At 42.4% G+C, this 26,888-nt stretch overlaps 1 protein-coding gene across 2 annotated transcripts in view; it reads left to right on the top strand.

The window, feature by feature from the left end:
- Positions 1–26,888, top strand: part of sass6 (SAS-6 centriolar assembly protein) — an 88,065-nt gene that overhangs the window by 39,615 nt on the left and 21,562 nt on the right. Inside the window, exons 9-12 of one of the 2 annotated variants that reach the window (XM_047387051.1) lie at positions 6,323–6,412; positions 8,760–8,954; positions 22,822–22,911; positions 24,948–25,127. In XM_047387051.1, the coding sequence (XP_047243007.1) occupies positions 6,323–6,412; positions 8,760–8,954; positions 22,822–22,911; positions 24,948–25,127 (555 nt within the window). The remainder of the gene's footprint in view (positions 1–6,322; positions 6,413–8,759; positions 8,955–22,821; positions 22,912–24,947; positions 25,128–26,888) is intronic. The other variant, XM_047387052.1, reaches the window with a different exon arrangement.

Raw genomic sequence — 26,888 nt, 5'->3', positions numbered from 1 at the left:
TGCTCTTGCTATTTGGGTTAGGTTAGTTTTAGTGACTCTGCTTGAGTCCCAGTTTTTGCTACCATTGAAGAACTGAACAATGAAGGTGACAAAATGTATGTTTCTTTAATTAGTAATGCTTTTGCAGGGATCAGTAACAGCATAAAATTTAGCTACAAAGAATAATCAAGTAATATAGAATAATCAATTAACCTAACTTTCCCTGACGCCGAGACTGAATTGTTCAAAATGGAGACTTTGAGGGACGGAGAGTCTTTCATACCTTGATGGATCTTTCAAGAGGCAACAGCCCGATTTCTCGGGCGAAAGGCAAAGTGAAGTCCACGGTTTCCTTCCTCTGAGTAAACGAGCGCTGTTGTCTTGGGTCTTGATGATCAGGGGCCTCATGGTACAAAAGCGTACTTGTGCACAAAAACCTTGCAGGGCAATGTTTTACGCACAAATCTGCATGTACCAAAAGGAATGTTGAAATAAAATCCATGAAATGTGCGGTGGCCTTGCAAACTTTTTCAGTCGACAATAATAAACTACAGAGAACTAAAATTCACCTAAATACACTGAAATGTGACTCCATTCAGTTTTATTTAATTCATGGAGCATCAAACCTAATTATTTCCATGAGTTTGAGCTTTTATGGTTTAAATCCAATCGATGAAACTGAATTACATTTAGCCTTACACAATAATGCAACACCTCAGAAAATGATGGAAACAACCTCAATCGGATATAAACCGTAAAGTTCCTCTGTTTTTGTCACCTGTAGATTTAAATCCTCATTGGGGGGGCAACCGTGTCGTTGGTGGCAGGGTTTCGTCTTGTAACCAGTGGGTTGCCGGTTTGAGCCCCCGCTATCTCTGTCTCAGTCGTTGTGTCCTTGGGCAAGACTGTACACCCGCCTTGCCTACTGAGGGTGGTCAGAGGGCTCGGTAGTGCCTGTGTATGGCAGCCTCACTTCTGTCAGCGTGCCCCAGGGCAGCTGTGGCTACAATGTAGCTCACCACTTTCAGTGTGTGAATGTGTGTATGAAAGGGTGGATGACTGAATGTAGTGTGAAGCGCTTTTGGGTCTCTGGACTTGATAAAGCGCTATACAAGAACAGGCCATTTACCATCGGTCTGTGCATTGAGAAGCATAAAATGCATGTGAATCATCTATGGAACACTTTTTTTCTCACTGAAAAAGAAAGTGGCATAGCAGATTAATTCCAATTAAGTGAGGTTTGATGATTTCTAAGGTGGACAAGCTGGAGACATGTGTATTTATGGACACATGTCCATAAATGGCTGCATAAAGTTGCGCGTAATTGTGGGACAGCTTTGGCACAGCTGGAGGATATTTTTCACATATCGCACTGACCTGCTGGCACATGATGATGTATTGCTTATTAGCCGATTTAGATTGCCCAGTGCAATCATCTTGGAGCTCTGCATGGAACTGGCCTCAGTGTTACAGAAGGAAACCAGAAGGAACTGTGCGTTGCGGGTGCCAGTTCCAAGTTCTCATTACGCTGTGGCCCTTCGACCAAAGCTCTACAGAGGGAGCTGATTGACAGACCGGGTATTTAACAGTCCGTATGTTGCTCAGATATAAGTTCCCTTAAACTGTGGATCTCATTAGCAGCAAGGAGCCGATTTCTGAATGTAATTAGACCTATGGACCACACTGATACTGCTATAATGCCACCATCTGTATGTAAAGATACTGTTGTAAATAGAAATTTAATTAAACATATTTGCGATGTGCAAATGTGTCTCACTAATGCAATGGCCCATTTGCCTCCTCAACGCATGTTTCCTTTATACTACAGGTCCTTCTCAAAATATTAGCATATTGTGATAAAGTTCATTATTTTCCATAATGTCATGATGAAAATTTAACATTCATATATTTTAGATTCATTGCACACTAACTGAAATATTTCAGGTCTTTTATTGTCTTAATACGGATGATTGTGGCATACAGCTCATGAAAACCCAAAATTCCTATCTCACAAAATTAGCATATTTCATCCGACCAAAAAAAGAAAAGTGTTTTTAATACAAAAAACGTCAACCTTCAAATAATCCTGTACAGTTATGCACTCAATACTTGGTCAGGAATCCTTTGGCAGAAATGACTGCTTCAATGCGGCGTGGCATGGAGGCAATCAGCCTGTGGCACTGCTGAGGTCTTATGGAGGCCCAGGATGCTTTGATAGCGGCCTTTAGCTCATCCAGAGTGTTGGGTCTTGAGTCTCTCAACGTTCTCTTCACAATATCCCACAAATTCTCTATGGGGTTCAGGTCAGGAGAGTTGGCAGGCCAATTGAGCACAGTGATACCATGGTCAGTAAACCATTTACTAGTGGTTTTGGCACTGTGAGCAGGTGCCAGGTCGTGCTGAAAAAAGAAATCTTCATCTCCATAAAGCTTTTCAGCAGATGGAAGCATGAAGTGCTCCACAATCTCCTGATAGCTAGCTGCATTGACCCTACCCTTGATAAAACACAGTGGACCAACACCAGCAGCTGACAAGGCACCCCAGACCATCACTGACTGTGGGTACTTGACACTGGACTTCTGGCATTTTGGCATTTCCTTCTCCCCAGTCTTCCTCCAGACTCTGGCACCTTGATTTCCGAATGACATGCAGAATTTGCTTTCATCCGAAAAAAGTACTTTAGACCACTGAGCAACAGTCCAGTGCTGCTTCTCTGTAGCCCAGGTCAGGCGCTTCTGCTGCTGTTTCTGGTTCAAAAGTGGCTTGGAATGTGGGGAACCTGTAGCCCATTTCCTGCACACGCCTGTGCACGGTGGCTCTGGATGTTTCTACTCCAGACTCAGTCCACTGCTTCCGCAGATCCCCCAAGGTCTGGAATCGGCCCTTCTCCACAATCTTCCTCAGGGTCCGGTCACCTCTTCTCGTTGTGCAGCGTTTTCTGCCACACTTTTTCCTTCCCACAGACTTCCCACTGAGGTGCCTTGATACAGCACTCTGGGAACAGCCTATTCGTTCAGAAATTTCTTTCTGTGTCTTACCCTCTTGCTTGAGGGTGTCAATAGTGGCCTTCTGGACAGCAGACAGGTCGGCAGTCGTTGATTCAGATGATTAGGTTCATAGCTCGTTTAGAGACCCTTTTAATGATATGCTAATTTTGTGAGATAGGAATTTTGGGTTTTCATGAGCTGTATGCCAAAATCATCCGTATTAAGACAATAAAAGACCTGAAATATTTCAGTTAGTGTGCAATGAATCTAAAATATATGAATCATTACAATGATCAGCATTAAGTTGCAATTGAGCTCAAGGCTCCAGCTGGACAGTGACGTGTGGATTTGACGCAGACATTGTAGGACTAAATGGGTACGAGCTGACAAACGCGTTATTTACTGCCGGGTTTGAGTCATGTTGTCATTCAAGATGTTGGTTTGCTCTAACTAGCTGAAAACATCCCTCATTAATTCAATTCAATTAAAAAATACTTTATTAATCCCAAAGTGAAATTAAATTTTGTTGTAGCTCATTATGTAGGTCTCTTCAAAGAGCCGTTGTAGATGCTGATTGCTGTGGGCAGGAAGGATCTCCTGTAGCGCTCTGTCTTACAGCTCATCTGAAGAAGCCTCTCACTGAAGACACTCTGTAGTTGTAGGACAGTCCCATGAAGAGGATGCTCAGGGTTCTCCATAATGTTCCTCATTTTATGAAGAATCCTTCTTTGCACAATGATCTCCAGAGGAGTCCCCAGAACAGAGCCAAGTTTCTTTATCAGCTTGTTGAGCTTTTTTAAGTCCTTGGTTCTGATGCGACTGTGGCTCAGTAGGAAGAGTAGTCGTCTTGCAATCGGAAGGTTGTGGGTTTGATTCCAGCTTCCTCCTGCTGTATGTCGATGTGCCCCTGGGCAAGGCACTTAACCTCAAGTTGCCTACCGATCTGCGTTAGTGAGTGCGGTTGGGTGAATGTGGCTCTAGTGTAAAGCGCTTGGTGGTCTGTATGACTGGAAAGGCGCTATATAAGTTCCGTCCATTTACCATTTTACCATTTGATGCTGCTTCCCCAGCAGATGATGGCAGAAGAGATCACACTCTGTGAAACAGACTTACAGAAGATATGCAGCATCTTGCTGAAAACACCGAAGGACCTAACCTTCCTCAAAAAGTACAGTCTGCTCTGTCCCTTGTAGATGGCTTCACAGTTGCATCTCCACTCCAGTCTGTTGTCCAGGTGAAGACCGAGGTATTTATTCTCCTCCACCACTCTTCTCCCATGATGGAAATAGTTTTTGACTTCTTCCTGTTTCTCTTAAAATCTACAATCATCTCCTTTTGTTTTAGTCGCATTCAAGATGAGATGATTGTTTCCACACCATGCCACAAAGCGGTCCACCACCTTCCTGTACTCATCTTCTTGTCTGTCTCTGATCCACCCCACAACTGCAGAATCTTAACTGTATGCATGCATTATGTGTAGACAAATCCTCTCTTAGTGTTTTTCTGCCTAAAGGAACAGGTGCGGACTGTTGCAGCACTGTTGTCATGGACCCATGGTGGATGCCTTCAGGTTATTTATACTACTTTTTATATGTAGTTAGGGGCTGAGCAAGTGCCACGTGCACCTGCGCAGAATTCATTGTAAATTGGGATATATGAAGGCTACATGTCTACGCACAGTTTCGTACATCTGAATTTTTTTGTGCGGCACAAGTTTCAGAATTTCTCTCTACAGCAAACCTTTAGTATGAAAGCTGCGCTCAGTTTTGTACATGAGGCCCCAGGAGCATACAGAGTCCAAAGAGTTGAGAGAAGACCTTATGATGAAAATGTCTTTTGCCCACTGTCTGGAACAATTGGGCCTCCAGAGTTCCCTGACTACGTTCTCTCTGTTGTCTGGGTTTTAACAGCTGCTGGCAACACATACCCAATTGAAAGCCACAGCCCATTAAGGCTCACTGGTTGAACCTCTTTGCATTGCAGAATCCTCAGCTCTTTGTGGCTCGGGTCCTCTGAACCATCTGCAGTTCTTCTCAGTCTTGGATCTTACTTGTAGGTATTCTGCGAGGAAACAACCAACCAGTTCCTATTTTCTGATCATTTTAGAGAGCAAATTCTAGCCTTTATTGGCCAGTTTTTTTTTTTTGCCATGATTGGTTATTATTGGTTACTAGTCACATAAGCTGGTCCTTTACCTTCAAATTCTTCTAACGTCCCTTAGGTCATGTGTTTTGCATCAATCTTGAGTCATCTGCTGACAGTCCTTTTCTTACTCAGGGACTTTCTGCAAGTCACCACTCCTAGCTCCTCAGTTATCAGCATCTGTTCTACTCCCTACTTACTCAGCCTTCCATTTCCCTTAACCAATGTTTCAAATCTTACAACACAGATAATTTACAACAGCATTAACTTCAGTTGCAGGTAAAAAACATCACTTTTTACCATTTTATCATTTCTATTCATATATCAGAGTTCATTAACATAATTTCTCTTACATATAAAATTTAGTGGTAAAGTTTAATATAATTGTTATGAAAATCAACATCATGTACCATTTATATTCATCAATCACCATCAATCCCATAATCTTTGATATAAATTGATAATCCTAAGATTCAATATTTTTTTTATTTCTTAGTATGTATACCAATCATGCAATTCATTTGATAGTTTAAAGAATAATTTCTCATTCAATCATATATAACTTCTTTAATCTCAATCATGGTTGCAAAATGCTGGTCTGTCCTCTCCTACCTGACAATACTTCGTTTTGATTCTATGTTCATCTTCATATGAAAGAGGAATCTTCAATATTTTCAGATCATTCTATTTTTTATTCTCTCCTGGCAGAAAAAAATTCCTCGGTTGGTCAAAGATATTACAAAGAACAGATATGGAGTAACAGAGCTTTGCATATAGACCATTTAACTTAGCGCAGTCATTATAGTCACTGCATTTTAGTGGAAATGTAATATTTACATCCCATGTAAACATGTACATATGCAATGTATTTTTCTTAACATACCCCCTCCCCCCAGCCTGGATGTTTAATCATTAACCAAAAGGCAACAAAGTGGAAACAGAAAAAAACTTTCTTCATTGAACCCATGCTGGCACTAACACTGTGCGACTCCTTGTTCTGCAGTGTTTCTTCTCTTGACTGTATTAAGTCTCCATGGCAACCAGCTGCAACAAGCCATTTTTTTTTATGTATCAGGTTTTCAATTAGGCATTTGCCACAGTAACCATGTATCAACCTTAGCCGCACCACATATTGCATTTGTTCTGATCTCATCATATCAGGTTGAAGTGTGTCCAGTGCATTTAACACAGTTCAATCTGATTTGCTTTGTCAGAAACGCCAGAAGAATCAGGTGGAGGCCTTAATCTCCTGGATCAAAGACTACCTGACAAACAGACCACAGTTTGACTGTGTGTCAAACAAGGTACTCAGCAGAACAGGGGCACCATAAGGGAGTGTGCTCTCACCATTCCTTTTCATTTTGTACACCTTATTTTGTACACCGGTACAAGACAGACTCTTGTCATTTACATAGATACTCAGATGATTCTGCAGTCGTGGGGGTGTATCAGAGATGGGCAAGAAGCTGAGTACAGGGAACGGTACAGATTTACTTTCACAAGTGGAGCATTACCGTGACAAAGGGGAATGTTGGCGGAGTCCAACCCTCACTGGAAACAAGTTTGACTTACTGCCGGCAATGTGGACCAAGCTCTGACACTTGTCGTACCGGGACCTAACAGCCCATGTCAAAGGGTCTGGTACCCCATACTCCCGGAGTATGGGGTACCAGGCCCGGAGACACGGTTGAACTCCTTCTCCAAGTCCACAAAGAACATGTAGACTGGTCGGGCAAACTCCCATGCACGCTTCAGAACCCTGCTGAGGCTGTAGAGCTGGTCCAGTGTTCCACGGCCAGGACGAAAACCCCACTTTTTGAATAGGGGGACCGCCACCTCTGCCAATCCAGTAGAACTGCCCCTGATCTCCAAGTGATGCTGCAGAGTTGCGTTAACCAACACAGCCCTACAACATCCAGAGCCTTAAGGAACTCTGGGAAAATCTCATCCACCCCCGGGGCCTTGCCACCGAGGAGTATTTAATCACCTCGATGACCTCAGCACCAGAGATTGGAGAGCCCGCCCCAAGTACCCCAGGCTCCGCTTCCTCAGTGGAAGACGTGCCGGTGGGATTGAGGAGGTCTTCGAAGTACTCTGCCCACCGACCCACGACTTCCCAAGTTGAGGTCAGCAGCACATCCCACCCCGAGACGCCGGATGGTGGACCAGAATCGCCTCGAAGCCATACGAAAGTCGTTTTCCATGGCCTCTCCAAACTCCTCCCATGCCCGAGGTTTTGCCTCAGCAACCAGCCGTGCCGCATGTCGCTTGGACTGCCGGTACCCTTACTGTAGCTGCCTCGGCAATGGAGGGGCGGAACATGGCCCACTCGGACTCAATGTCCCCCAGAATGAGTTTGAAGCTCTCCCGGAGGTGGGAGTTGAAGCTCCGCCTCACAGGAGACTCCGCCAGGCGTTCCCAGCAGACCCTTAAGATTCGTCTGGGTCTGCCAGGTCTGACCCGCATCCTCCCCCACCATCGGAGCCAGCTCACCACCAGGTAGTGGTCAGTGAAAAGCTCCACTCCCCTCTTCACCCAAGTGTCATTCACCCAAGACATGCGGCTACAGATCAGATGACACAACAACATAGTCGATCATCGAACTGCGGCCTAGGGTGTCCTGGTGCCAAGAGCACATATGGACACTCTTATGCTTGAACATGATGTTAGTTATGGACAATCCATGACGAGCACAGAAGTCCAATAACAAAACACCAGAATGGGAGGCCAATTCCTCCCAACCACACCCCTCCAGGTCTCATTGCCAACGTCAGCGTTGAAGTCCCCCAGCAAGGAATAGGATTAGTCTTGGTGCACTGAGGGACCAGTGAAGGAGCTGATAACATCCTACATCATCATTTTCTTTTCCTATTGGGACTCGTGGACAGGTGACATTCCCAAGGGTTAGAGACGGTGGAGTATCACGTTCCTCACTTTTCTCATCATCAGGCCTGTAATGAGGGTTTTGTTTTGTTGAACAATTTACCGAAATAGGTGCCGGCTTAGATGTAGGTTAGAGAGTGTGGGCCCACATCATTTGATTAAAATTGTTTGGACAATCTGAAACTGGAAACATTACTACATATTGACATTTTTGTTTGTTTTGTTGCACATGCTTTGAAATATATTGTTGTTTTTTTTACTTCAATATAAGGTCAAAACTATAATACTGTGTGTTGCTTGGTAATTTCTAAGTTGATATTTTGTATAGGAAATAAGCTAAAGTGAGGTTTGTTTAAAACAATTCATGCGTTTTGCATTACTGTGCATTCCGTTATTCCTTTAAAGGGTCGTTAAAAGGAACAGAGAACGTTACAGCACTAGTGTACTATATCTTGAAGGTGAGTGAAACTTGAGACAGTTACAATAGTAATAAGTTCAGTTTAGGGGTTTTAACGAACTCAAGGGCCCTTACCTGCTTCAGATGGGTATAGGTGGGCTACGAAAGCATTGCAGTTCCACTTTATATGGACCACACCTGAATGATTTAAGTGTGAAAAGGAAGATTTTAAAGCCATGACATGTCCCCTTTAAGTTCCACAGCAATTTATCTCAAAGCTTACAAACACTTGGATTTATTGTGACATTTCTTAACGTGTCATGTTCTATAAGTTTTTCTGTTGTTTCTGTTGAATAATTTTTTGTGTGCAGGAATGCCAGCGTTTAAAGCAGCAGGTCCTAAGTCTCAGGAGGGAAAATGGCACTCTTGACACAGAGGTCCATGAAAAGGAGTGTATAGTTAGCCAGCTGCAGGTCAGAGTAGCTGTTTTGGAGCAGGAGATTAAAGATAAGGAGATGGCGATGTGCCACACAAAAGAGGTGTTGGAGGCCACTCGGCAGCAGAAGGTAAGCATTATAATGTGTTTGCATTATTTTGGACATGTTAAATGAATAGTTCACAGGTCTTTAGTGGGCTCTGCTTTTCTACAGTTAAGATAAACTAAACATGTGACTTTGGGTCAACTGGGATCAAAATAAATATTCACGCTAATATGTTTGGTTTTCTAAGTGCTTTATAATTATTAGTCTATTTCAGTTTTCCATATGCATAGTAGATTTTTCTTTTTGACCAATAACTCAGAAATACACATTTGCTTCATTCCTGTTCCAGCCTTAGGTGTCATGTTACATTCCTATGAACATACATGAACATAGATAATTGTGCAATACTGTGTAAAAGCTGTTGGTGGTAAATTAAATAAAAAGACGACTTTAAATCACATTGGGGGGTGGGGAAGGTTACAGAAAGGTGGTACAACTGAGTTTTTATATGAACCCTGAGTTAACCAACAGTGAGCAGAAAAACTGACAACATACTGGTCCTTCTCAAAATATTAGCATATTGTGATAAAGTTCATTATTTTCCATAATGTCATGATGAAAATTTAACATTCATATATTTTAGATTCATTGCACACTAACTGAAATATTTCAGGTTTTTTATTGTCTTAATACGGATGATTTTGGCATACAGCTCATGAAAACCCAAAATTCCTATCTCACAAAATTAGCATATCATTAAAAGGGTCTCTAAACGAGCTATGAACCTAATCATCTGAATCAACGAGTTAACTCTAAACACCTGCAAAAGATTCCCGAGGCCTTTAAAACTCCCAGCCTGGTTCATCACTCAAAACCCCAATCATGGGTAAGACTGCCGACCTGACTGCTGTCCAGAAGGCCACTATTGACACCCTCAAGCAAGAGGGTAAGACACAGAAAGACATTTCTGAACGAATAGGCTGTTCCCAGAGTGCTGTATCAAGGCACCTCAGTGGGAAGTCTGTGGGAAGGAAAAAGTGTGGCAGAAAACGCTGCACAACGAGAAGAGGTGACCGGACCCTGAGGAAGATTGTGGAGAAGGGCCGATTCCAGACCTTGGGGGACCTGCGGAAGCAGTGGACTGAGTCTGGAGTAGAAACATCCAGAGCCACCGTGCACAGGCGTGTGCAGGAAATGGGCTACAGGTGCCGCATTCCCCAGGTCAAGCCACTTTTGAACCAGAAACAGCGGCAGAAGCGCCTGACCTGGGCTACAGAGAAGCAGCACTGGACTGTTGCTCAGTGGTCCAAAGTACTTTTTTCGGATGAAAGCAAATTCTACATGTCATTCGGAAATCAAGGTGCCAGAGTCTGGAGGAAGACTGGGGAGAAGGAAATGCCAAAATGCCAGAAGTCCAGTGTCAAGTACCCACAGTCAGTGATGGTCTGGGGTGCCGTGTCAGCTGCTGGTGTTGGTCCACTGTGTTTTATCAAGGGCAGGGTCAATGCAGCTAGCTATCAGGAGATTTTGGAGCACTTCATGCTTCCATCTGCTGAAAAGCTTTATGGAGATGAAGATTTCATTTTTCAGCACGACCTGGCTCCTGCTCACAGTGCCAAACCACTGGTAAATGGTTTACTGACCATGGTATCACTGTGCTCAATTGGCCTGCCAACTCTCCTGACCTGAACCCCATAGAGAATCTGTGGGATATTGTGAAGAGAACATTGAAAGACTCAAGACCCAACACTCTGGATGAGCTAAAGGCCGCTATCGAAGCATCCTGGGCCTCCATAAGACCTCAGCAGTGCCACAGGCTGATTGCCTCCATGCCACGCCGCATTGAAGCAGTCATTTCTGCAAAAGGATTCCTGACCAAGTATTGAGTGCATAACTGTACATGATTATTTGAAGGTTGACGTTTTTTGTATTAAAAACACTTTTCTTTTATTGGTCGGATGAAATATGCTAATTTTGTGAGATAGGAATTTTGGGTTTTTATGAGCTGTATGCCAAAATCATCTGTATTAAGACAATAAAAGACCTGAAATATTTCAGTTAGTGTGCAATGAATCTAAAATATATGAATGTTAAATTTTCATCATGACATTATGGAAAATAATGAACTTTATCACAATATGCTAATATTTTGAGAAGGACCTGTATATGTTTTAATTATTGAACTCTGAGAATCTGAACCTTATGTTTGTTCACAAGCACAAATGTGTCATCAACAGAGCCCTGATGCAGTAATTCACCATAGCAAATGTTGAACCAAGATGAAAATATGATGCCACAAGAGGCAAAATTCCTCCTTCAGGCTTTGAAAGAATATCCAGTCACACATTCAGTAAAATCAGTCAGAATAGCAGTAGAAAGGGGTGTTGGGGTGGGGAGTTCATGGTGAACAGCTGGAACTGTCAAGGCACTGCACTGAAGTAACATTTATCCACAGTTCCCATTGTACCATAAAGCATGGATTAAACAATGGTGGACTGAAATGGTATTTTGTTTAGGTGTAAACAACCAAAAAACAGACCTTGAACAAGCTTTCACCTTTCTACTTGCTCGGACATGTTCTACCCTTGATCTGTTTGGTTGCATTCTTTTACTCCCAATTTTATATCACTCAGCCAAAAACTCTGAAAAACAACTTTAAATCTGTGAAATTGAGAGATTTATCAGCAGTATTTTCTTTTTTTATTTTAATCAATTTCGAGGGGACCAGCTGATGGTAGGAGAAGCTGCATTTTTCATGGCAACAGAAGCTAATCAGTACAAGATGCCTCCATTTTCCATAGATGACTATATAAAACCTCTTCAGAAAATATTGGTGATAGAAATAAAAATTCTTCAGCTAGAAGTGAATGTGAAGGTAAATGCTGGGTATAGAAATTGATTAACCCTACCAATGATTATACACAGTAATAGGACTGACAGACAGCTTAACTAGCACCACCAATAAACAGATTACTGGAGTAAATGTGCACCAACCAGCAGTCCTCCCTGGAACTCTTTGGGCACAAAGCCGAAGATAAATCCCTTCCTTAAGATCTGGAAATGCGGCTAAAAGGAAAACGTCTCTTCAAGGAAATCCGCTACAAAACAGGTTTGCTCCACTTTTACAAGACTCTGACTCCCCCAAGTAAAGCTCAGCTTCAAACACCAGTGAGAGAAATGAGAACAGATTGCGCTCTACACAGCTGATAAACATCTTCCTCTTCCTCCTAAACAGCTTCAAAAAGTGCCAGCCACTGTAGAAGCTTAAAGCTTTGTTTGGTAGATTAAAAGTGTTACTATTGATTTTACCATATGTGAGAATTAATTCTGTGTAGATTGTTCTGGGCATAAGGAAACAGTCACTCTGAGCAGCATGCAAGGCCTGTCTGGGAACAAGTTAGATAAAGAAAAGTTCTTGGAGTGAGGAAAGACTAATGGACTTGTTATTGTTGAAGGGAACTTGTAGGTTGGATAGAAACAGTCCAGCTGGAAAGAATTATGATATTCCTACCAGGTCACTTTAACATTACAGTTCAGTGTGCCAGATAGTGTGTGTAAATGGAAATGACATATCTGACAAAGACATGATTTTTGTATATATACATGTCCTTCTCAAAATATTAGCATATTGTGATAAAGTTCATTATTTTCCATAATGTCATGATGAAAATTTAACATTCATATATTTTAGATTCATTGCACACTAACTGAAATATTTCAGGTCTTTTATTGTCTTAATACGGATGATTTTGGCATACAGCTCATGAAAACCCAAAATTCCTATCTCACAAAATTAGCATATCATTAAAAGGGTCTCTAAACGAGCTATGAACCTAATCATCTGAATCAACGAGTTAACTCTAAACACCTGCAAAAGATTCCTGAGGCCTTTAAAACTTCCAGCCTGGTTCATCACTCAAAACCCCAATCATGGGTAAGACTGCCGACCTGACTGCAGTCCAGAAGGCCACTATTGACACCCTCAAGCAAGAGGGTAAGACACAGAAATAAATTTCTGAACGAATAGGCTGTTCCCAGAGTGCTGTATCAAGGCACCTCAGTGGGAAGTCTGTGGGAAGGAAAAAGTGTGGCAGAAAATGCTGCACAACGAGAAGAGGTGACCGGACCCTGAGGAAGATTGTGGAGAAGGGCCGATTCCAGACCTTGGGGGACCTGCGGAAGCAGTGGACTGAGTATGGAGTAGAAACATCCAGAGCCACCGTGCACAGGCGTGTGCAGGAAATGGGCTACAGGTGCCGCATTCCCCAGGTCAAGCCACTTTTGAACCAGAAACAGCGGCAGACGCGCCTGACCTGGGCTACAGAGAAGCAGCACTGGACTGTTGCTCAGTGGTCCAAAGTACTTTTTTCGGATGAAAGCAAATTCTGCATGTCATTCGGAAATCAAGGTGCCAGAGTCTGGAGGAAGACTGGGGAGAAGGAAATGCCAGAAGTCCAGTGTCAAGTACCCACAGTCAGTGATGGTCTGGGGTGCCGTGTCAGCTGCTGGTGTTGGTCCACTGTGTTTTATCAAGGGCAGGGTCAATGCAGCTAGCTATCAGGAGATTTTGGAGCACTTCATGCTTCCATCTGCTGAAAAGCTTTATGGAGATGAAGATTTCATTTTTCAGCACGACCTGGCTCCTGCTCACAGTGCCAAACCACTGGTAAATGGTTTACTGACCATGGTATCACTGTGCTCAATTGGCCTGCCAACTCTCCTGACCTGAACCCCATAGAGAATCTGTGGGATATTGTGAAGAGAACGTTGAGAGACTCAAGACCCAACACTCTGGATGAGCTAAAGGCCGCTATCGAAGCATCCTGGGCCTCCATAAGACCTCAGCAGTGCCACAGGCTGATTGCCTCCATGCCACGCCGCATTGAAGCAGTCATTTCTGCAAAAGGATTCCTGACCAAGTATTGAGTGCATAACTGTACATGATTATTTGAAGGTTGACGTTTTTTGTATTAAAAACACTTTTCTTTTATTGGTCGGATGAAATATGCTAATTTTGTGAGATAGGAATTTTGGGTTTTTATGAGCTGTATGCCAAAATCATCTGTATTAAGACAATAAAAGACCTGAAATATTTCAGTTAGTGTGCAATGAATCTAAAATATATGAATGTTAAATTTTCATCATGACATTATGGAAAATAATGAACTTTATCACAATATGCTAATATTTTGAGAAGGACCTGTATGCCCTGACTCGTGTCAGAGATTTGGGATTATTTGGGATTTTGTATTATGAAGATGTATTCAGAGATGTGCTCTGAATAAAAGGTCCCCCGCGTCGGCTTCGAGAGGAAACCAGCTGTCTCTTCATCATTTTTATATTAGTAAACTTTCTTCTCCCACACCACCAGACCACAAACCCTAATAGTCCGTGATGGAGCCGTGAATGAGATTAAACATTTGGAAGCAAGAAAAATGCCAAAGTACTTAGTTTTGTTATTAACAAGGTGTCTGATGACTCAGAGAAAATATTAATAATTACGGATTAGGATCCATCAGTGGAAAAACCTTATCTTGCTCACAGAAGTCTTTGATGTTTTGAAGCAACCATCGAAATCTTATTGATTTGCCAAAGTTTGAGGTCTCAAGCCGTTTTTCAGTGGATATCTGCCAACAGTTTGGTGTTTATTTATATAGCGCCAATTCACAACACATGTCGTCTCAAGGTACTTCACAAAGTCAGGTAGATACATTCCAATGAATCCTAACCATTGAACAGTGCAGTCAGATTCAGTTATTTATTCAAATTGGATAAAAGTAAAAAGGGGAGAAAAGTAAGAGGGAGTCAGGTTTAGCCTAAACCGGCTCAGTTATGGTTGAGTTGCAAACACACCCTCCATTTCTGCTACCTGTGCGAACCCTTCTCTTTTCCAATGGTTACAATCAGTCTGACAGAGAGAGCTACCCCCAATCCTTGTGGCTTTTAGTATAACAATGGCCATCAGTGGGCTCTACTGAATGTTTATCAGTGTATTATTTTACTTAGTACCCCTACACATAGCCCATTCTAAAATGGCCAAACTCTAACACTCAGTAGTTTAATCTAACCTCCCCAACAACCCTATACCATTCCAAACCCTTTGTGAAGTGCCATGAGACGACATGTGTTGTGAATTGGCGCTATATAAATGAAAAAATTAACTAAACTAAATAAACTAAACTAAAACGTTTTTCTATCTAAGGAAATTCAGCAGATTGCAGAGTCAGAGATTTGTAGCAGTCACTCCTCCTGGATGAGCATGTAGCAACACTGGACAGTCACTGGCGTTGATTTTGAAGCAATCCCTCATACTGAGCATACATGTAGCAACAGTGGAGAGGAAAAACTCCCTTTTAACAGGAAGAAACCTCCAGCAGAACCAGGCTCAGTGTGAGCGGCCATCTGCCACGACCGACTGGGAATTTGAGAGAACAGAGTAGAGACACAAAAAGAACACAGAAGCACTAATCCAGGAGTACTTTCTATGGGAAGGAAAAGTAAATGTTAATGGATGTAGCTCCTTTAGTCGTTTCACCTAAAAAGAAAGAACAGATAAACTCTGAGCCAGTTTTCAAGGTTAGAGTATGAAAGAGAGCACATATAATTAGTCATAGTAAAAGCTCAGTCAGTAGCTATGTCTAGGAGAGAGACAGGGTTAAACACTGAAAGACAGGGCAAAGCGTATCATCGGTAGAGGGTGAGCATTAAGTTGTTGCCACGATGGACCCCTCCAGAAAGGTGTCACAGGTAGACACAGAGTCAGGCCAAGTGTAGCTTCTAGGAAGAGAAAAGAGAGAGAACATAAAGTTAAAAGTTGAAATAACAGCAAATAATGCACAATTGGAGAGTAGTATGAGAATGTAGCGAAGAGGGTGAAAGTGGTCATTATGTCCTCCAGCAGCCTAAGCCTATAGCAGCATAACTACAGAGATAGCTCAGGATAACCTAAGCCACTCTAACTATAAGCTTTATTAAAAAGGAGAGTTTTAAGCCTAGCCTTAAAAGTAGACGGGGAGTCTGCCTCCCACACTAAAACTGGGAGATGGTTCCACAGGAGAAGAGCCTGATAACTAAAGGATCTGCCTCCCATTGTACTTCTAGAGACTCTAGGAAGCACCAGTAAACCTGCAGTCTGAGAACAAAGTGCTCTGTTGGGAATATATGGTACAATCCGATATCTGATGTATGAAGCAGCTAAATCATTAAAGGCTTTTTATGTGAGGAGGAGAATTTTAAATTCTTCCGTGAATTAATGTTGTGAATTCATTTTGATCTCCCACAATTCTAAATTCCATTTAGAAAAAAAGAAACTTGACACTGTCACTGTACTATATAGCAAAACAGTAGACAAGGAAAGGTAGAAGTGACAAAACCCTTTATGGAAGTATGCACGTTGGATTCAGTTGTGCTCTAAATGGGAAAATAATTTATTTTTTATTTTTAACTAGGATCTGGTCCACACAAATGTAATAAGCAGCAGTTTATTTTCTGTGCTTCTGGTCCTTTTTTTTTCCAATTAAATCTTTCACTTAAACCCAACAAAGATGGGGCTGCATATAGTTAGGTTCTCTTTGTTTTGTTTTGCTTTTGTGTGTTATTGCTATTGTCTGTTGTGATTCCCAGAGCTCAGAGAAGAGCTCATGAACTTTAGGGGAACAACTCCAGCGGATCTATTTCCCACTTTTCCCACGTCATCAGTGGAATTATTAGACATTTTGGTGAAGGGGTTACTAGCTGTGCCGCAGGAGAGGAAAAAGAGGGGGGTTGCTTGTGACTCTTCGCCAGTGGAGTTTCCAAAACTCCACTACCGGCTATATTTCTCTTCAATGTGCACTCATTGTGCAACAAACTAGACAAACTCCAGATACTGGTGGGGACTGGTGGATACCTTTATTCATCTTCTGTTCTGTGCTTCATGGAGACGTGGCTTTGTGATATAGTACCGGATTGTGCGCTGAAGCTGGCAGGCTTCCAACTATTCAGAGCGGACCGTGACTCAGAACTCTCTGGCAAAGCAAAGGGTGTAGGTATCTGGTTTTACATCCACAGCACCTGGTGTGCCGTCGTAACAGTGGACCTGGTGTGCCGTCGTAACAGTGGTACAGCACTGCTGCTCTCCTAATCCGGAATACTTTTACTCCCCCCGTAAATTTGCTTCTTTCACAATGATTGGTGTTTACATTTCGCTGCAGGTCAGCGTGCCTGACGCACAGCGCATGCTGGCCAACTAGATACTGTGTGTGGAGCAGACAAACTCAGACTTGCCCTTTTTATTCTTGGTGACTTCAACAAAGGAAACCTCAACCAAGAACTCCCCAAATACAGACGATACTCAGGAGTGGGTCACAGACTTGTTTAGGTCGTTAAAAGCAAGGAGGTGCAAGAAGCTAAACTGCTGTATTCAGAGATGCTAAAAGACCAGTCCTCTGTAAACACCACATCTGTATGAATGGGGTTCAGACAAGTCACAAACTATAAACCCAAAGCCCCCCATTCCATCAATGACACTCGCCTTGCAAATGAGCTGAACCAGTGCGACTGCCACTTTGAGAGTCAATTGGTCCCCATGAGTCCTGCACTCAGCCTAAGCCTGAGTCCACCATTTCCTCCTCTCTCTCCTCAGAGCTGGCCGGCTCCACCCACTCCACCCCCTTCCGTCCCCTCTCCATTTCAAAAAAGGAAGTCAATGACTGCTTAAGAGACCGAAACCCTGCAAAGCATCTGGGCCGCACTGTGCTGATCACCTGTTGCTGGTTTTCCCAGACATGGTTAACACCTCACAGTTGATATGCCATGTGTCAGCCTACTTCAAAGCGTCCATCATCATCCCTGTCCCCAAAAAACCAAGGACCAAAAATGACTAAATGACTTCAGACCGATCACCCTGACTTCTCTGGTAATGAAGTTCTTGGAGCGCCTTGTGTTGACCCACCTTATACCCATCACAGATCCATTTCTGGGTCCCCTGCAGTTTGTCTACACCGCCAACAGGTCCGTGGAGGATGCAATAAAACATAGCCCTTCACTACATCCTGCAGCACCTGGACTATCCACAACCAATGCCAGAATCCTGTGTGTGGACTTTTGCTCTGCTTTCAACACCATCATTCTTGCTCTGCTGCAGGACGAGCTTTCCCAGCGTGCCTGACTTCACCTGCAAGTGGATCACAGACTTCCTGATGGACAGGAAACAGCACTTGAAGCTGGAAAAACATGTCTCTGATCCCAGGACCATCAGCACCAGTTCCCCTCAAGTCTGTGTTCTTTCCCCTCTGCTCTTCTTCCTGTACACCAACAGCTGCACCTCCAGTCACAAGTCTGTGCTACTGACGTTTGTGGACAACACCACCCTCACTGGGCTCATCTCAGGGGGATTATGAGTCTGCCTACAGGAGGGAGATTGACCATGTGGTGACCTGGTGCAGTCAGAACAGTCTGGAACTCAACGCTCTGAAAACAGTGAAGATGATCAAAGACTTTAGAAAGAGCACAGTCCCACCCATCCACATCACCCTGTGTGACTCTCCAGTCGCCACTGTGGACTCCTTTTGCTTCCAGTCCTAGGCTGGTAATGCTGCAGAGGTTGCCTGAAGGAGTTACAGTTTTGGGCTTTGGGAGGAAGTTTTTGTCTCAGGCATGACAATTACACAGACGACTACTTTAAAGTGCACAACCGCGAACTTCTGACCGCCATGAAGTTAATTTTAGGTTGGATATTGGATATCCATGCTCCGCGGATTCAGCACGTTCTTTCCGTTTGAGCCGATAAAAGTAGTCTGATTACGGGCAGCTGCTCTCCTCCTGCTCCCTCCTCCTGAAGATGCTGGTTGGCTAAAGAATCATCAATAAATTTCCAAACCAAACACTATTTCATGGCGGTATTGTTATGTTTTGTGGGGGGGAAACGTCTGAACAGCTGAGTTTATGTGTGATCAGCTGGTTTAGGATGTTATTAAATACAGCGCCCCGTCTATGTGTAATACAGACTTTCAGCCTTCAGGCATGGGTTATAATTTGTGAATAGTAAAATTATATTTCGATTTGCCCCGCTCCGACAAATGTTCTTGATATTATTGAAGTTTTATTAACATTTCCCTGCGCTACCTCTTGGAAAACCTAATTTCTACTGGTCCCATGACCAATCAATGAACAGCAGTCTGCTCACGTCACATGTAGTCCCGACCCGGGGCACGGTCAAAAAAAGTAGGTACACAGTACGGAAAAAACTGTAATGGAAACGAAAGCGAGTCGAGTAGGGCCAAATCAAGCCAGTGGAAAAGGGGCAAAAGAGACCCCAGAAAATTTCACTGTTTTGCCCCTCTGGCATGGCTAAACCTCCTCAGAAAACGGTCAAAAGTTAAAAAGGTCTTAAAAAGTCTGAAATTTGATTTCCTAAAACCTGCAGATACCCTTTTGGAATTGTGAGCATTCTTTCATATGTGTTATACATTTGATCATATGCTTTGCTTGAGAAAATATAAATCTATAAATGTAATTTTTTTAAAAGTTTGTTACTGCTTTGAACGTAAGTCCGTTTTAGCAATGGACCCATTTTTTCCTCCACTGCCTCGGCAGTGCTGGCGTCTGGCATCACTGAGTCAGTGCCTTGAGCCAGTAGATAGAACTGTCAAGCCTCAGGTCCGCTGGCTCCATAAAGCCTCCCTTAACCTCCAGTGATGAGAGGGTGAACAATCTTCCTCCTGAAAAGATTTAGCCATACAGAAACGGCCAGTGTCGCTCTTCTTACTCACCGTGTGTCAAATTAAGCTAGCTGCCACTTTCCCTTGTGAGTTTTTCCATTACAAATATTCAGTTCAAAAATACTTTATTAATTTCAAGGGGAAATTAAAGCCATTGTAGATGCTGATGGCTGTGGGCAGGAAGGATCTGCTGTAGCTGTTTGTCTTAGAGCAGATGTGAAAAAGCCTCTGACTGAATACACTGTTGTTGTACGACCGATCATAATTTATGGAAGCGATGGTTTGAACTTTCCCCCCATCTCTTTGTTCCTGCTCTGCATCCACATACCTTTCTTTTCAACTCTATGGCGATTTAGGGTTGTATTTGAAGTATTATTTGAGCTATATTTTGAGATATGAATCAGCTGCTCCCGGTTGCAAAAAAAAAACACCTTGCTATGGTTATGCATCATAAGCAAAAAAAAAAAAAACAAACTGTCAGCAAAAATCCACAATGCACAGCATCCCATACCAGAGGGGATAATTGCCCGAGAAAAAAATATATTTTTGTCCACAATAAGAAGATTTAGAGTCCCTTTAAAAAGAATATATCAGAATCAAAGTAACAGAGCTACTCCAACAGGCTGCGAGCTTGAGTGGTACAATTCTTATAATTTCATATTCTCTGCCTTACTAGTTTATTTGAACTCTCTCAGATTTTCTAGCTCTTTTCAGTTGGGCTGATTTAAATATCCAGCGATATATAAACAAACATTACTTTTAAACCACAGCTTACACCTACAGTGCTCATGCTTGCAATCATCATCTTCTTATTTTCTCTAGTAATTTTAGTGCCGGTCACGTGTTACAACGCCTGCAGGCACACTTGTGTACTCTGGGCTGCCTGCTTGTCTCCACTGCGGTGAACTCGTTGCCCAACTATGTTTGTGCCAGTTTTTGTAGTGCTGGTGTGGTGCTGGTGACTTATTTGCCAGCATGTCCAAAAGGGAACCTACACAAATCCTCTTTGGCTCCCCCAGTGCTGTTATAAACTCATTATCCGCTCGCCCAATGGATATGCATTGCTGTGAATGGCGTCTGGAAGCAGATGCCGTTCTCTTTCGAAATAGTCTTCACTAGTTTATATGTTTTGCATCGGAGCATTACTTCTGATGTCTAGTCATAGTCAAATGATGTGGTCTTTTTGCCAAATACAATTTTATTTTGCCAATCTTGTTTGAGAATTTTTTACTTTATACTAGAGAAAGTTGAGCTAGGTGGTGCATTAGGGCTTGGTTTTAATGCGAGTGAACAATGTGCTTGATGTAGTTCCAGATCAGTTCTGTCTTTGAATAGTAAAATTACAAATCTCTTGTCTTAGATGAATGTGAGTGGATTGATGGCGCCGACCTCACGGAGCACTCAGTTTAGCCATTCGTCTTCCTCCATTGCCAGCCGAAAATCCCTTCCGGTAATTTTTTACATCGTTATTCTTTTGGTGATGAACTTGAGTCAGCAGGGTATTTTGCTACTGGTTCTGACTAGTTCCACTTCTAATTGTCAGCTTCAGTCTGGGTCTACTCTACATATTAACATTTACTTGCCTTCTATTCCTTCACATTCGTGGTTGATTCCTCAACTGCTGGACATTATAGTGAAAGGGGGGTTGGGGGGTAATGCCATTTAATAACCGGTGGAGCCAAATTACGCACTATAGGACAAATTTGTTGATCCGTGCCTAGTGGGAAATGGCCTCAACAGGAAATTCAGACTAAAGTAACACAGTAAGAGGGTGGCTTGTCCTCTTCAGGTTGGAGGGGAGTTCCTGCCTCAAGTGGAGGAGTTCAAGTATCTCGGGGTCTTGTTTACGAGTGAAGGAAGAATGGAGCGGGAGATTGACAGACGGCTCGGTGTGGCTGCCACAGTAATGGGGACTCTGTGCTGGTCCGTTGTGGTGAAGAGAGAGCTGGGCCGAAAAGCGAAGCTCTCGATTTACCTACGTTCCTACCCTCACCTATGGCCATGAACATTGGGTCATGACCGAAAGAACGAGATCCTGGATACAAGCAGCTGAAATGAGCTTCCTCCGTAGGGTGGCCGGGCACTCCCTTAGAGACAGGTTGAGGAGCTCGGCCATCCGGGAGAGGCTCGGAGTAGAGCCGCTGCTCCTCCACATCGAGAGGAGCCAGTTGAGGTGGCTCGGGCGTCAATACCGGATGCCTCCTGGACGCCTTCCTCGGGAGGTGTTCCAGGCACGTCCCACCGGGAGGAGGCCCAGGGGACGGCCCAGGACACGCTGGAGGGACTATGTCTCTCGGCTGGCCTCGGAACGCTTTGGGCTCCCCCCGGAGGAGGTGTCTGGGGAGAGGGATGTCTGGGCGTCTCTGCTGAGTCTGCTGCCCCCGCGACCAGGTCCCGGATAAAGTGGAAGACGACGAGTACGAGTAACAGAGTAATAGGGCTCATTAAGCTGCTAGTATTTCAACAGAGAACTTTAGCTGATGCCATCCGGCGGGTTTACTTCTTTACTGCATCATATGCAGGAGCTTTTTAAATTCCTCTCAAACATCAGCGCGTCGGTCTTTAAGCTACTTCACTATGGTTGTACACAGCTTTGTTGCCCTCGTTCTATATGCTGATGAACAACCTTGCACTCATGAAGACTCTTCACCAGATGTTCTTATCATGCTAGCAGAGTTTAAATGTCCACCAGTAGCTCTCTGTTTTGATTGTCAGCAAATTAGATATAATCAATGCTAATTATTGTTTTAGTATTGAATATAACTCTTTTGACCAGACTTTAAATAAATGATTTTTACTTCCCCCACCCATCTCAAACCCTGTGAAAGTTCTCCCTTATAGAGAACATAGACCATGATGTATCAAATGTATTTGAGTTCAGTTACTTTTCTCACTGCTTGCCACACTGTTGCCTTGAAAGGTTTTTTGCATGGCTGATAATATAGACAGAACTCTCCATTTGCAAAAATAAAGCAAAAACTAACGCACAATATTTGCTCTGAATGTAGATCGTGCATATGTGATTATGTATGACTTTTGAATGTTATTGATATACAAATTCTGGGGTTTTTCAAGATAACCTGCAAGCAAGCAGTTTGTTTTGAGTCTTGCTATGGTTATATACCATGTTCGACTTAACTCTCAACTTTTGTCTTGAGTCTCCCTAAACTCGGATCTGTTTATTCACTTTCTCGATTATCCTCAGAACAGGATTTTGTTCAGATCTGTTTTGATCTTTTTTTGTGTTGTAGGAATCTGCGGAAGAAACTGCAGAAAATAAGGAACTTCAGTTGAGAAGACTTGAAGCAACAGTGAAATCGCTGTCAGAGGAACTGCTAAAGGTTTGTGTAACCACACTGTGTCATCTTACCTCTTACACAGAACATGTGGCCTAAAACATAAGGCATGTCACCTTACCAGTGGTAGCTTGATTTTAAATCATTTTATTCTTCTAAACGTTAGTTATCAAATAAGTTGGGTTATAGCCTATGCATGACTTTTCACAGATGAAGACCGACTGAAATAGGTAAAATTTATGTTTAGCTATTTATTTTATTTTTTTAATTAAAGGTAGTTATATTTGCATTTTTACCATCACCACTGGGAACCAGAATACGACCGGGCTGTTTTTTAAAGTAGGTAACCGATTTTGTCAGGACTGAGCCTTTTGCATTTAGCTGAGATCTCAAGTGTAGATCTCAGCCACTGATTGTGCAAGTTCTTCTATTTAGAAAGATGAGAGAGGTCTGTAATTTTTATCATAGGTACACTTCAACTATGAAAGACAAAATGAGGAAAGAATATCCAGGAACTCATATTGTAGGATTTAAAGAATTTAGGGCGAGAAGCAGGGCAGATGCTGGACAGGTCGCCAATCCATCGCTGGGGAACAACTTTGGGAGCAATTGTGAAGAAATGGAAGACATCTGGAGCCCCACGCAAAATCTCATCCCATTAGGTCAAAATGGTCATGAGAACAGTAAGTTGAAATACCATAACTACATGGAGGGACCTGATGAATGACCTGCAGAGACCAAAGTAACAAAGACTACCATTAGTAACACACTATGCCAAGAGGGACTCAAAACCTGCAGTGCCAGGCATGTTCCCCTGCTTATGTCCAGGCCTGTCTGAAGTATGCCAGAGAGCATATGGATGATCCAGAAGAGGATTGGGAGAAAATCATGTGGTCAGATGAAACCAAATGGAACTTTTGGCACAAACTCAACTCGTCGTGTTTGGAGAGAGAAGAATACTGATTTGCATCCCAAGAACACCATACCTACTGTGGGGGTGGAAACATCATGCTTTGTGGCTGCTTTGTTTGCAAAGGGGACAGGACAGCTGATTTGTGTTAAGGGAAGGATGAACGGGCCATGTATCGTGAAATTTTAAGCCAAAACCTTCCATCCGTGTGAGCACTTAAAGTAAAACATGGCTGGGTCTTCCACCATGACAGTGATCCCAAAATCACCGCTCGGGCAACAAAGGAGTGGCTCTATAAAATGCATTTCAAGGTACTGCAGTGGCCTGCCAGTCTCTAGTCCTCAACCCCTTAGGAAATTTGTGGAGGTAGTTGAAAGTCCGTGTTGCTCAGCTACAGCCCCAAAACATCACTGCTGTAGAGGAGATCTGCATGGAGGAATGGGCCAAAATACCAGCTAAAGTGTGTGCAAACCTGGTGAAGACTTACAGGAAACGTTTGACCTCTGTAATTGCCAACAAAGGCTACAAAGTATTGAGTTCAACTTTTGTTATTGACCAAACACTTATTTTCCACCATAAGTTACAAATAAATTCTTTAACAATCCTACAATTTGATTTCCTGGATTTGTTTTCTCATTTTGTCTTTCGTAGTGAAGTGTACCTGATGAAAATTACAGAGCTCTCTCATCTTTTTAAGTAGGAGAACTTGCACAATCAGTGGCTGACCAAATACATCTGGCCCCACTGTAGTTTCTGGTTCTGCTGTTTAACAGAGTGTCATCTCACAAACATGTCAGCTCGAATGCTCTGGTGAAAACTGAATGAGAGGAGCAACACGCTTACTTCTTTAATTACACTTTGTTTTCTACGCTTGAGATGTGAAGTCTTCCTATGACTCTCACAGGAGCATAAAATTAGGTTAGTCAACCACAGATGACTATTTATCAACTAAAACTGAATGAAAATGGCTTGGCAATCTGTGAAAAATAGATTTATCTTAAGATAATTTATGTTCTCATAACTAATAAACCAGTAATTACTTGGTCACATAACAGTGCTCAGTAGAGAATGTTTTTTGATTTTGTTTCTATTTTCAGTTTCCAGGGGAAAAAAACTACATTTGAATATGATTTGTTCCAGTTCCTAACTTACCATGTTTTAATTATTTCAGGCCAATGGGATAATCCAGAAACTGCACGGAGAGGTTCGAGGGCTTACTAGTAAAGTAAAGGTCAAAAATACTGTGACTGTGTCACAGGAAAAGGTTCTTCGAGAGACACAAGCTGAACTTCAAAGGGTTGACAAGAATCTACAGAGCGCTCAGAAGCAGGTCCTAAGTAAGGAGGAGGAGGTATGTCTTACCAGATCTTTGAAAGTCATGTTTTTACTAAGGATACCGTGTGGCGTAGACATGTGGTCAAATGGCAAATGGTAAATGGACTGAACTTATATATTGCCCAGACGCACTCAGAAAAGCGCACACATTTATACACCGGTACGCAGATCGGTAGGCAATTTGAGGTTAAGTGACTTTCACATCGACACGGGGCTGTAGGAAGCTGGAATCGAACCCACTAGCCTTATATTGCAAGACCACCGCTCTGAGCCACAGTCATCTCCAGAGAGAAAAATCACTTTCCCTTCTACGTCCTTTTCATACACGTTTGAGGCAATACATTTTGCCTGTTCATTTCATGTAAAAATCATACTGCTCAACAGGTGAAACAGTTTCTGAGGTTGCGTAGCATGCTTTTGTTTGTTTACAGTAGCTATGATAAAGAGTGATGGGAGATAAGCGGAAAACCTTGATGGAAGACGCAGGACATGGTAAGTTTAGGTCTATCAAGTGAGGTGCGGCCATCCTCTACAGTAGACCAAGATAGCTTAGCATTAGAGCGGTAATTTAGCCGATGGATGTCTTCTGAGTAATGAAGTATTGTTGCCCGCAAACATAATCTATTGTTGGAGGCATAGGCAGATGAATTGTCCTGATTTGTCAGAAACAAATCAGAGTCCAAAAATAAGAAAAGCTTAAAATGATTAACTGTAAGGATGCAACATGGATGTACGGACCACTTTGGCTCTTTAGCATATCTAGGAGGAGCTCGACTGTGATTGTTTTACTTTCGAATAAATGTTGTATAACACCAAAATTGTGGGATTATCATCAAGTATACTGTTGCTCATAGACACGAGCAACTCTGAGTTTTATTATTTTATATGCTATATGAATATTAAATTTCATTTAATTAATATATAACTTTATTTATATGGTGGAGGCCCATCGAGACACAGGGTCTCACTGGTTAGAGTTACAAATTTAAACCATAATACATACAAGTAGTTGCAAGCAAACATTATCCAATATTACAATAATACAGAAAACAATAGTTCAGCTGGGCTGATTACATCACTAAGAGGAGGGGTGGCAATATGAGAAACATATATCACCAGTTTTTTTTTTTTTTTCTTGTTTTTTTTTTTTTATGGTAAAATCAGGATCGCAATTTTTCTTGATTTCCATCCATACATTTATAGCTCTTAAATAAAAAACATAATCCACTGTAATTTACAGCAAACAGCTGTTCTAACCAAATTCTAATCAGTTTGCACAATTTTGCCAACTTATGTCTGAGACAACTGACATTTAAGAAATGTTGCTATCCTTAAAACATCAACAGCTTTGTATCTTTGCAACTTTTTTGTCTAACTAAAAACAATTTATTTTGATTTCAAAACAACATAACGCTTTGGTAAAGTTCAACCTTGCTACCATATACAAATGGAAGAGTAAAAATTTGCTATTGTGATATATTTTTTGGGCTGCATGGTTGGTTGTCCTGTGTGTCTCTTAAATGCTCTGTGATAAACTGGTGACCAGTCCAATGACTACTGGAACTGGGGACCAGCCCCCTCAGTCATCAGTTTAATTTCAGCTTCAATGTCAGCCTTATTAATGGTAGCAGTAGTTTTTGTTGGAATATTTTCCATCATTTCTTCACACTCACACCCGCAGTCAGAATGTTTCTGTATCAAATGATTTTTGAGATAAATTATGGCCTGAATACACAATGCAGCCAGCATTTAGATAGCTGGGATTTTATGTCCAGAG

This window comes from Girardinichthys multiradiatus, chromosome 15 (assembly GCF_021462225.1).
Source record: "Girardinichthys multiradiatus isolate DD_20200921_A chromosome 15, DD_fGirMul_XY1, whole genome shotgun sequence".
NCBI lineage: Eukaryota > Metazoa > Chordata > Actinopteri > Cyprinodontiformes > Goodeidae > Girardinichthys > Girardinichthys multiradiatus.
This window is presented reverse-complemented; position numbering and strand designations above follow the sequence as displayed.